This window comes from Stenella coeruleoalba (assembly GCF_951394435.1).
Source record: "Stenella coeruleoalba genome assembly, chromosome: 9".
In the NCBI taxonomy this organism is placed as follows: Eukaryota; Metazoa; Chordata; class Mammalia; order Artiodactyla; family Delphinidae; genus Stenella; species Stenella coeruleoalba.
Window position 1 is genome coordinate 54,037,152 of NC_137155.1, and position 12,512 is coordinate 54,049,663.

At 40.4% G+C, this 12,512-nt stretch overlaps 1 protein-coding gene across 9 annotated transcripts in view; it reads left to right on the forward strand.

Moving 5' to 3' along the window:
• Positions 1-8,118: 8,118 nt before the first annotated feature.
• NPY (neuropeptide Y) overlaps positions 8,119-12,512 on the forward strand; it is a 131,589-nt gene continuing 127,195 nt past the window's right edge. For all 9 annotated transcript variants that reach the window (XR_013829725.1, XR_013829726.1, XR_013829727.1 and 6 more), the window contains exon 1: positions 8,119-8,145. Coding sequence is in view for 1 of the 9 variants with exons in the window: in XM_079931377.1 (XP_079787503.1) it covers positions 8,138-8,145 (8 nt within the window). In the remaining 8 variants the exon portion in view is untranslated. The remainder of the gene's footprint in view (positions 8,146-12,512) is intronic.

The following is a 12,512-nucleotide window of genomic DNA, read 5'->3' on the forward strand; positions in this document are numbered from 1 at the left end:
TTGGCCAGGATTGACTAGAGGGCAGGGACTTCTTACTTCGGCAGATTCCACATGGTCCACTTGGTGTCCAAAACAAAAACAGATGACACAAACTGGCCATCACCATGATGAACATGAGATATATGTGATCTGATATTATAGGCAGGGAATCAGCTTTGAACTATAAAGGTGTTTTATCCAAATTTCATCGACCACCTGACCTGCCTGCATGGATCTGCTGGTTGTTTCTGTGATATTTCCAGCATGTCTTCTCTTTTTTTTTTCCCCACACACTCTCTCTCTCTAATTTTGGTTTTTCTCAAGCTTCCAAATGGTGCTCAGTGCTCCAAGGAAAGAAGGAAGGAAGGAAGGGGAGGGAGAGAGGAACGGGAGGGGAGGCAGAGGAGGAACATTTTGAAAAAAAGCAGCCTGACACAAAAGGAAAAGAGAAGGAAACATGACCTGAGCTGGTGACCCATGAGATAGGGAGGTAGGGGTAACCGTTTGACCCTTGCTGAACCAAGAGAGGAGTGCGAACAGGAGGAGGGAAGGAAAGGGGTGGAAAAAACAGCAGAAGGAACTCAGGGGGTGGAGGGAGGAGGGGACACGGAGACAACTTAATACAACCGCAGACAGGCAGCCCGCCCATGGCCTCCGGCGTCCTCAGCGCAGGGTGGCGGCGTGGATCTGCTGGTGGCCAGGCGTTGGCATTTCTGGCGTCGGGCCGAGCGCAGGGCACAGTCTCTACGCTGCTGCCCTCGCCCTAAACACTGAGGCTCCACAGGGGTGGGCAACAGGCGTCTGTGGTGAGGCAGCCGGGGCGGCGGGGCGGTGGGCTGGTGTGCTGGTGCCCCAGCGCAGGCGGGCAAGCGCGGGCCAGCCTGCCTCCTTCCGGGGCGCCCCACCCCCTTGAAGGTGCAGAACGGACACAGACCAGCCTACCGACCGTGCCGCCAGCCCTCCGCTGCCCCTCCCCTCCTCCCCCAATCCCGCCCCTCGGAGGCCAGAAAAAAAGAAGAAAACAAAATCTCTGTGCAGAGCCCGCGGTGGGAAAACAGGGGGCAGGGATGCTGGCTCTTCCGGGAGCCCGCTGCCCACGCTGTAATTTACAACCCAAGTCCATGACTTAAAAACCAGCTCTGCCGGGGTGGTGCCCGGAAGGCTGGCAGCTAGGGCAGGCTGAGGCGCCGAGGCGGTGGTCCACGCTGGAGCTGTCAGGCCGCGGGAGGCCGGGCCCAGCGGCTCTAGGAAGGCCCGGCAGGTGGGAGACTGGCCACGTCGGGCGGAAGCCACTTCGACAAAAGGGGAAGGCGATGAGGCGCGCCTTGGGCAGGGCCCCACGAGCCGGAGTTGGTGCCCCCCTTTCGGGCACCCAAAAGATTTTCTCAGGGCCGGGGTGGGGTTGTGGGCCTCAAGGCCGCGCGTGCCCTCCCCTCACCTCCCCCTCACTTACCTGTGGAGGGGGGGAGGAGGGGAGGAGAGCGGATAGGAGGAGGGAAGGGCCCAGCTGGCTCCCCTGCTGGCTCCGGGCCTGAGCAGACCCTCAGAAGAGGGCCCACCGTGACGGGGGGAGGGAGCGACCCGTGGGGACAGGCATGGGATGGCAGGCAAGGCCTACAGCTACTCTGGGGGAGCCACCCCCTGTCCAGCATCTCTTCTTACTGTACAACCTAACCTTGCCCATCACGGCAGAGGTACCTCATCATTGCCTGCTGCAGGTTTTCACCGCAGCTGGCATCCTGGAGGAGAGTGCAGCAAAAAGTCTGGAGCATTGATCTGGAAGGTCCTCTCTGGGCATGTCTCCAAGCTCTGCCTCATGGACTGGGATTATTGCGTCCTAGGGTTTCAGAGTTCTGTGCGGCAGAAGAACCTGCTGAAATCCCCATCAGCTGATTTTTCAAGAGTGTTTATGAGCCGTTCTGCCCTAAGCTCACAGAATGCAAAGGTCGCCAGGTGTGGGAGTCTGGTAACATGGAAGCAAAGGACCAGACTAAGGGTCTCAGTCCTGGCTACGTTAGAATCAGCTGAGGGAGCTTTAAGAAAACACCAGCGCTGGTATCCCACCCTAGACCATTTGAATCACAATCTCTGCCAAGGGTTCAAGTATTTATAAACTCTCCAGGTATGGTGTACTCTATGTACACCATATGTATGTACTCTAGGATGTTCCTTAAGAACCAGTGAGATACTGGTCAACTCTATCAGCCCTTTGTCTTCCACGGTAGATACCTTAGATGTTTGCAAGTTGATTAAAATCAGGTAGCATCATTATGTGGGGACTGGCCAGAGACCAGCTGTCCACTTTGATCCTTTGAGTGAAAGAAAAAACATTCTTTCTACTATGAGAACGACATTGCACTAGTTTATAGGGGACAGTCTGAACTCACCCAAGCAAATAGAACTATAGTTAAATTGCAAGCGGTTTTTTTTAGGGAAAACATGGAACATTTAGATTATTGAAGAGTGAAAAATATCTAAGTCAGACATAACATCTGTATCTCAGACTCCTCTAGTTTTTCTGTATCATCCCTACATTCATCTCATCTAGAACAAAATGCTCTTTTCAGAAGGAATCAGGTCTGTATAATCCTCTCATGTGGGTAGTATCATGCTTCCTTTTGGTTGTCTGAAAAAAGATTTCTCTGGGGCATCAAAACATCACTTGGTTCCAGATGGTTGAACCAAGCTTCCAGAAAGTTGAAGGTTCCAAAAAACAATTTTTGGCCATTTGGCACCCATTCATATTATTCATGATTTTATGGACTTTCAGCTTTCTTGTTTCTAAACTGAAGATTTCTATTTCTTTAGTGGCAAAAGAGCTGAAGCATACAGCTGTGCTGTCCACAAGGGCCCCCGGCGGAGGGCACAAATGGGATTTGAAATCCAGACCCCTCTGAAATGGCCAAGTTGGACCTTGTGGGGTGGGGTGAATGTTTGTCTGTATTCTCATTCACCCACAGGAGCTATATGGGTAAACAGAGTTTCTGCTATAGCCTGTCCTCACATATAGCCAAAATGGAAAATTGCTCTTTAAAAATGATCAAATCACAAAGCAAAGAATGTTTAAACATTTACCTTTGTGAAATAACTTTCTAGGCCCAAGATGGAGCCAGTCCTGCCCCAGGGATACCACATCAGCCAACTGAAACTTAGATAACTTTCATGTCCCTGTAAACGCTCCACTTGACCAGAAATATAATACAGTATATTATACTGTGCTATAGTATATCCAGTCAGCCAGTCTCCAAAATGTCAAGCCAACTCTGGGCTCTATATTATTCCCTCGTCCCTTCTCATCCCAAACAAGGTTGTCTGTGTGACTCTAGCCAATCAGAAATTTTCTATTTTCTTCGTCCTTATTATTATTTTTTTTTTTGCGGTACGCGGGCTTCTCATTGTTGTGGCCTCTCCCGTTGCAGAGCACAGGCTCCGGATGCACAGACTCAGCGGCCATGGCTCACGGGCCCAGCTGCTCCGCGGCATGTGGGATCTTCCCAGACTGGAGCACGAACCCGTGTCCTCTGCATCGGCAGGCGGACTCTCAACCACTGCGCCACCAGGGAAGCCCTCGTCCTTATTCTTTATTCTTTACCCTATAAAAGCTTTCTGCCTTCTGCTCCATTTTGCAGTTCTCTGAATAGGCTGCCTATTTCATGAAGTGTTAAGTAGAGTTTGTATCACCTAAATTGCCTTCTTTGATAACTTTTTAACAACCTATTTAAAGAGTACCCAGTCTTTAAGGAAATCTCTCCAAATCTTTCTTTGCCTATGTTAGAAATACAGCACAGGAAATCATGTCAACATGCTTAATTTTCCACTGAAACAACATTTCCTAGTTGATGTTTTCAGGTTAAAAACTATCATCTTGGGGTTCCCTGATGGTGCAGTGGTTGAGAGTCCGCCTGCCGATGCAGGGGACACGGGTTCGTGCCCCGGTCCGGGAAGATCCCACATGCCGCGGAGCGGCTGGGCCCGTGAGCCATGGCCGCTGAGCCTGCGCGTCTGGAGCCTGTGCTTGGCAATGGGAGAGGCCACAGCAGTGAGAGGCCCGCGTACCGCAAAAAAAAAAAAAAAAAAAAAAACTCTCATCTTAATGCCCATGTATACTTGAGTGAATTTCACTTTTATCTCAGCCGTCTACTTTGTGAAGAACTGTGATCTATAATGATTAGTGACAAGTTATACCTAAGAAACTATATAGTCTCCAAAGCAAGGCAGTATTTAGAAAATGATTCAGTACTATAATGATTAAAAAAGTGGCTTGCTTATTTCTAAAATAGTTACCCCCCCCCCAAAAAAAAGTAATGTTAGGAAGGGTAACATTTAATGATTGTTGTGAAGATGTTGCTTTAAAAAGCATGAGGATTTTTGGCCATTTGTTGAAATGCTCTATTTTGGATATATTGGGTTATATAAACTTTATCATTAAAACGTTTTTTTTAAGAAAATAAATAAATATATGAATTGACCCCAATGCTAAAAATTCCTCTCTTCACATCTTGTTTCCTAACAGATGTAAAGCCAAAGATGCTGTTACTCTGTATCTTAATCCATGGCTTTTTTTAAAAGACAGGTTTATTGAGGTATTTCATACAGTAAAATTAAATCTTTTTAGAGTATAGTTCAATAAGTTTTGGCAAACTCAGGTATCCCATTCCTAGTTATTTATGCAAGAGAAATGAAAACTTATGTTCACATAAAAACTTGTACATGAATATTTATAGAAGCTTTATTCATAATCACCAGACACTGGAAATGTCCCAAATGTCCTTTAACTGGTGAGTGGATAAACAAACTGTTCTTTCCAGACTGGCTGTATGATCTTGCGTTCCCATCAGCAATGAAGGAGAGTTCCAGTGACCCCACATCTTCACTAACACTTGACACTGTCATTAAAAATTATTTTTAGTCCTTCTAATAGGTAGGTAGTTTTAGCTTATTGTGGTTTTAATTTGCTTTCCTTTAATGACTAATGATGTGAGCATCTTTTCATATGCATATTTGGCATCTGTATATCTTCTTTGGTTGATAACTGTGGATTCTTTTTAAAAATTGAGTTATTTTCTTACTGTTATGTTTTGAGAGTTCTTTACATATTCTGGATACCAGTTATTTATCACGTGTGTGATTTTCAAATATTTTCTCCAAATGTATGGCTTGTATGTTCATTCTCTTAATAGTATCTTCCACAGAGCTCAAGGTTGTAGTTTGGATAAATTTCAGGTCTTTCTATTTTATGTATCTATCCTTTTGTTAGTACTACACTATCTTGTTACTATAGCTTTATAATGTCTTGAAATTGATCGGTGTGAATCCTTTAACTTTGTTCTTCATTTTAAGAATTGTTTTGGCTAGTCCAGTTTTTTTTTTCTTTTTTGCCTTTCTATAAATTTTAGAATTGACTTGTTGACATCTATAAGAAATCTTCTTTTATTTATTTATTTATTTTTTATAAGAAATCTTCTTGATGGATATTTCCTTGAATCAACTAGGGAGAATTGACATCTTTACAGTATTGACTCTTTTAATACATGAACATGGTAGATCTTTCCATTTATTTAGATCTTTGATTTCTTTCATTGGTGTCTTTCACCAGTGTTCTCAGGATAGAGATTTTGCATGTATTTTGTTAGATTTCTATCTAAGTGCTTCATTTTTCTATGTGCTATTATAAATGGTATTTGAAAAGTACACCAAATTCCAAATGTTCACAACTGGCAAATGAAATATGATTGACTGTTGTATGTTGATTTGCATCCCTACTAATCTTACTCATAAGTTCTAGAGTGTTGGGGTAGATTAGTAGATTAGTTCCAGGAGCTTTTTCTGTAGATTATTTGGGATTTTCTACAAAGACATACTTGTTGTCTGTGAACTTCTTTCCCATTCTGTATTTTTTTTAATTTCTTTTTCTTCCCTACTGCATGGGCTAGGACTATAGTGAATAGGAGTACTGAGAATGGACATCTCTGTCTTGCCCCAGCTAGAAGGAAAGCATTCAGTCTTTCTCCGTTAAGTATGATGTTACCTGTTGTTTTTGCTGAGAATTTTTTGTCATGAATGGATATTGAATTTTGTCTGAAAACAGTGACAATTTTGCTTCTTCCTTTCCAATTTGGATTCCTTTTATTTCTTTTTCTTCTCTCATTGCTGTGGCTAGGACTTCCAATACCATGTTGAATAAAAGTGCCCAAAGTGGGCATCCTTGTCTTGATCCTGATCTTAAAGGAAATGCTTTCAGCTTTTCACTGTTGAGTATGATCTTAGCTGTGGGCATGTAATATATGGCCTTTACTATTTTGAAGTACATTCCCTTTATTTCCACTTTGTTGAGAATTTTTATCATAAATGGATGTTGAGTTTTGTCAAAAGGTTTTCCTCCGTCTGTTGGGATGATCATATGATTTTTATCCTTCAATTTGTTAATGTGGTGTATCACATTGACCTGTGGATATTAAACCATCCTTGCATCTCTGGAGTAAACCCCACTTGATCGTGGTGTATGATCCTTTCAATATATTGTTGAACTTGGTTTGCTAATATATGGTTGAGGATTTTTGCACCTATGTTCATCAGTGATATTGGCCTGTAATTTTCTCTTTTGTGATATATTTGTCTGATTCAAAGACAAAGATATCTTTGTATCAGGGTGATGCTGGTCTCATAGAATGAGTTCAGAAGTGTTCCTTCTCCTGCAATTTTTTGGAATAGTTTGATAAGGATTGGTGTTAACTCTTCACTAAATGTTTGGTAGCATTCACCTGTGAAACCATCTGGTCCTGGACTTCTGTTTGTTAGGTTTTTTTGATTATTGATTCAATTTCATTACTGGTAACCAGCCTGTTCATATTTTCTGTTTCTTCCTGTTTCAGTTTTGGGAGATTATACATTTCTAGGAATTTGTCCATTTCTTCTAGATTGTTCATTTTATTGGTGTATTATACATAAGTAATCTCTTATGGTCCTTTGTATTTCTGTGATGTCAGTTGTAACTTCTTTTGTTTCATTTCTGATTTTATTGATTAGGGCCCTTTGTATTTTTTTCCTTGATAAGTCTGGCTAAAGGCTTTTTGATTTTCTTTTCAAAGAAAAATCTTTTAGTTTCATTGATCTTTTCCATTGTTTGTTTAGTCTCTATTTCATTTATTTCTACCCTGATCTTCTATGATTTCTTTACTTCTACTAACTTTGGAGTTTTGTTCTGCTTTTTCTAGTTCCTTTAGGTGTAAGTTTAAGTTGTTTATTTTTATTTCCTGAGGTAGGCTTGTATTGCTATAAACTTCCCTGCTAGAACTTCTTTGGCTGCATCATCTTTACTATATATTTGCCTTTACCAATGAGATTTTTCCTTTCATAATTTTCATATTTCTAGTGGTGGCCTTTTCTTTTCCACTTAGAATAGTCCCTTTAATAGTTCTAGTAAAACAATTTTGTGGGGCTGAACTCTTTTTGCTTTTGTTTGTCCATAGAACTCTTTATCTCTCCTGCAAATCCAAATGATAGCCTTGCTGGGTAGAGTATTCTTGATTGTAGTTTTTCCCCTTTCCTCACCCTAAATATATTGTTTTACTCGCTTCTGGGCTGTGGAGTTTTTGCCGAAAAGTCAGATGAGAGTCTTATGGGATTTCCCAAGAGCCAGGTGACTGGAAACCACCAACCAGGGGGATGTAATGGGATATCTGGGGTAGAGACTTTTAAGAGGTGGATCTATTGTCATTTGACAATTAAAGTAAAATATGACCCTTGAAGTCCCCAAAAGTCAGGAATCTCAGAATTTTACAAACTCTAGGAGGCAAATTGTTTTGACTGGTAGGGATCTATATGTAGTAAGAAAAAAGATGAAAAACACTTCTCTTGATACTCTCTTCACCTCTAATCACTATGAAGTAGCAATTAAGCTGTTCAGTTCTCCATCTGGGAACATGGTAGAATTGCCTTCCTTTTCCCCTTGAGTTAAGTGTAGCCACATGACTTGCTCTGTGTAATTAGATGTGAGTAGAAGTGACATGTGCTACTGCTAGGTGGAAGTTCAGAGACAATGTATCATCTGCCGTGTTTTCTTTTTCCTTCTTTCATAGCAATGGGCACTGTCTAGACTGAGACTGCTGGCTTGGATTCTAGAGTGAGAACACAGAGCAGCACCCCCAGTTTATCCTCTATGGACAGGTAGTGTATGTAGAAATAAAATTTATTATATACCACTGACATTTGGGGCTTATTTGTTATTGCCACATAAACCTAAGTCATCCTGACTACTACACATGAAGAAGGAGTCATAGATGTTTACTGGATGTTGGATTCTAAGGAAGATTTTAGTATACTTAAATTCCATTTCTTATCTCGTTATAATGCTCTCATTTGGCTTATGCAGTCAGACAGGAGTGTGCAGAGGCCATTCTGAGGGCTATTTTGTCATACTCTGGTTTGCTTCCCAGGCTGAAAGCAGAGTGATTCACACTCACCCCAAATTTTCATTCGATTCATGTACATTTTTCATATATATTTTAACTTTCATAATAAGATTCATCAGTTCATTTACTGTTTGGGGATGTCTCAGCTTGGGCTGCTGTAACAAAATACCATAGACCAGGTGGCTTACACAACAGAAATTTATTTCTCACAGTTTTGGAGGCTGGGAAGTTCAAAATCAAGGTTTCACCAGATTTGGGTCTTGGTGAGGGCCATCTTTCTTCTTTTTTTTAACATCTTTATTAGAGTGTAACTGCTTTACAGTGGTGTGTCAGTTTCTGCTTTATAACAAAGTGAATCAGTTATACATATACATATGTCCCCATATCTCTTTCCTCTTGCATCTCCCTCCCTCCCAACCCTCCCTATCTCACCCCTCTAGGTGGTCACAAAGCACCGAGGTGATCTCCCTGTGCTATGTGGCTGCTTCCCACTAGCTTTAGGTTTTACAATTGGTAGTGTATATATGTCCATGCCACTCTCTCACTTTTTCCCAGCTTACACTTCCCCCTCCCCATATCCTCAAGTCCATTCTCTAGTAGGTCTGCATCTTTATTCCCATCTTGCCCCTAGGTTCTTCTGACCCTTTTCTTTTTATTTTTTTAGATTCCATATATATGTGTTAGCGTACGGTATTTGTTTTTCTCTTTCTGACTTACTTCAATCTGTATGACAGTCTCTAGGTCCATCCACCTCACTACAAACAACTCAGTTTCGTTCCTTTTTATGGCTGAGTAATATTCCATTGTATATATGTGCCACATCTTCTTTATCCATTCATCTGTTGATGGACACTTAGGTTGCTTCCATGTCCTGGCTATTGTAAATAGAGCTGCGATGAACACTTTCGTACATGACTCTTTTTGAATTATAGTTTTCTCAGGGTATATGCCCAGTAGTGGGATTGCTGGGTCGTACGGTAGTTCTATTTTTAGTTTTTTAAGGAACCTCCATACCGTTCTCCATAGTGGCTGTATCAATTTACATTCCCACCAACAGTGCAAGAGGGTTTCCTTTTCTCCACACCCTCTCCAGCATTTATTGTTTGTAGATTTTTTGGATGATGGCCATTCTGACCAGTGTGAGATATCTCATTGTAGTTTTGATTTGCATTTCTCTAATGATTAATGATGTTGAGAATTCTTTCATGTGTTTGTTGGCAATCTGTATATCTTCATTGGAGAAATGTCTGTTTAGGTCTTCTGCCCATTTTTGGATTGGGTTCTTTGTTTTTTTGATATTGAGCTGCACAAATTACTTGTATATTTTGGAGATTAATCCTTTGTCAGTTGCTTCATTTGCAAATGTTTTCTCCCATTCTGAGGGTTGTCTTTTGGTCTTGTGTATGGTTTCCTTTGCTGTGCAAAAGCTTTGAAGTTTCATTAGGTCCCATTTGTTTATTTTTGTTTTTATTTCGATTTCTCTAGGAGGTGGGTCAAAAAGGATCTTTCTGTGATTGATGTCATAGAGTGTTCTGCCTATGTTTTCCTCTAAGAGTTTCATGGTGTCAGGCCTTACATTTATGTCTTTAATCCATTTTGAGTTTATTTTTGTGTATGGTGTTAGGGAGTGTTCTAATTTCATTCTTTTACATTTAGCTGTCCAGATTTCCCAGCACCACTTTTGAAGAGGCTGTCTTTTCTACACTGTATATTCTTGCCTCCTTTATCAAAAATAAGGTGACCATATGAGCGTGGGTTTATCTCTGGGCTTTCTATCCTGTTCCACTGATCTATATTTCTGTTTTTGTGCCAGTACCATACTGTCTTGATTACTGTATCTTTGTAGTGTAGTCTGAAGTCAGGGAGCCTGATTCCTCCAGCTCCGTTTTTCTTTCTCAAGATTGCTTTGGCTATTCGGGGTCTTTTGTGTTTCCATACAAATTGTGAAATTTTTTGTTGTAGATCTGTGAAAAATGCCAGTGGTAGTTTGATAGGGATTGCATTGAATCTGTAGATTGCTTTGGGTAGTAGAGTCATTTTCACAATGTTGATTCTTCCAATCCAAGAACATGGTATATCTCTCCATCTATTTGTATCATCTTTAATTTCTTTCATCAGTGTCTTATAGCTTTCTGCACACATGCCTTTTGTCTCCTTAGGTAGGTTTATTCCTAGATATTTTATTCTTTTTCTTGCAGTGGTAAATGGGAGTGTTTTCTTAATTTCACTTTTAGATTTTTCATCATTAGTGTATAGGAATGCAAGAGATTTCTGTGCATTAAAGTTGTATCCTGCTACTTTACCAAATTCATTGATTAGCTCTAGTAGTTTACTTGTAGCATCTTTAGGATTCTCTATGTATAGTATCATGTCATCTGCAAACAGTGACAGGTTTACTTCTTTTTCCAATTTGGATTCCTTTTATTTCTTTTTCTTCTCTGATTGCTGGGGCTAAAACTTCCAAAACTATGTTGTATAATAGTGATGAGAGTGGGCAACCTTGTCTTGTTCCTGATCTTAGTGGAAATGCTTTCAGTTTTTCACCATTGAGGATGATGTTGGCTTTGGGTTTGTCATATATGGCCTTTATTATGTTGAGGAAAGTTCCCTCTATACCTACTTTCTGGAGGGTTTTTTATCATAAATGGGTGTTGAATTTTGTCAAAAGTGTTCTCTGCATCTATTAAGATGATCATATGGTTTTTCTCCTTCAGTTTGTTAATATGGTGTATTACATTGCTTGATTTGCATATATTGAAGAATCCTTGCATTCCTGGGATAAACCCCACTTGATCATAGTCTATGATCCTTTTAATGTGCTGTGGATTCTGTTTGCTAGCATTTTGTTGAGGATTTTTGCATCTATGTTCATCAGTGATATTGGCCTGTAGTTTTCTTTCTTTGTGACATCTTTGTCTGGTTTTGTATCAGAGTGATGGTGGCCTTGTAGAATGAGTTTGGGAGTGTTTCTCCCTCTGCTATATTTTGGAAGAGTTTGAGAAGGAGAGGTGTTAGCTCTTCTCTAAATGTTTGACACAATTCGCCTGTGAAGCCATCTGGTCCTGGGCTTTTGTTTGTTGGAAGATTTTTAATCACAGTTTCAATTTCAGGGCTTGTGATTGGTCTGTTTATATTTTCTATTTCTTCCTGCTTCAGTCTCGGAAGGTTGTGCATTGCTAAGAATTGTCCGTTTCTTCCAGATTGTCCATTTTATTGGCATATATATGCTGGTAGTAATCTCTCATGATCCTTTGTACTTCTGCAGTGTCAGTTGTTACTTCTTTTTCATTTCTAATTCTATTGATTTGAGTCTTCTTCCTTTTTTCTTGATAAGTCTGGCTAATGGTTTATCAATTTTGTTTATCTTCTCAAAGAACCAGCTTTTAGTTTCATTAATCTTTGCTATAGTTTCCTTCATTTGTTTTTCATTTATTTCTTATCTGATCTTTATGATTTCTTTCCTTCTGCTAACTTTGGGTTTTTTTTTTTTTTGTTCTTCTTTCTCTAATTGCTTCAGGTGTACGTTTAGGTTGTTTATTTGAGATGTTTCTTGTGTCTTAAAGTAGGCTTGCATAGCTATAAACTTCCCTGTTAGAACTGCCATTGCTGCATCCCATAGGTTTTGGGTTGTCATGTTTTCATTGTCATTTGTTTCTAGGTATTTTTTGATTTCCTCTTTGATTTCTTCAGTGATCTCTTGGTTATTAAGTAGTGTGTTGTTTAGCCCCATATATTTGTATTTCTTACAGATTTTTTTCCTGTAATTGATATCTAGTCTCATAGCGTTGTGGTCGGAAAAGATACTGGATACAATTTCAATTTTCTTAAATTTACAAAGGCTTGATTAGTGACCCAAGATATGATCTATCCTGGCTAATGTTCCATGAGCACTTGAGAAGAATGTGTATTCTGTTATTTTTGGATGGAATGTCCTATAAATATCAATTAAGTCCATCTTCTTTAATGTATCATTTAAAGCTTGTGTTTCCTTATTTATTTTCATTTTGGATGCTCTGTCCATTGGTGAAAGTGGGGCGTTAACATCCCCTACTATGATTGTGTTACTGTCGATTTCCCCTTTTATGGCTGTTAGTATTTGTTATGTATTGAGGTGCTCCTATG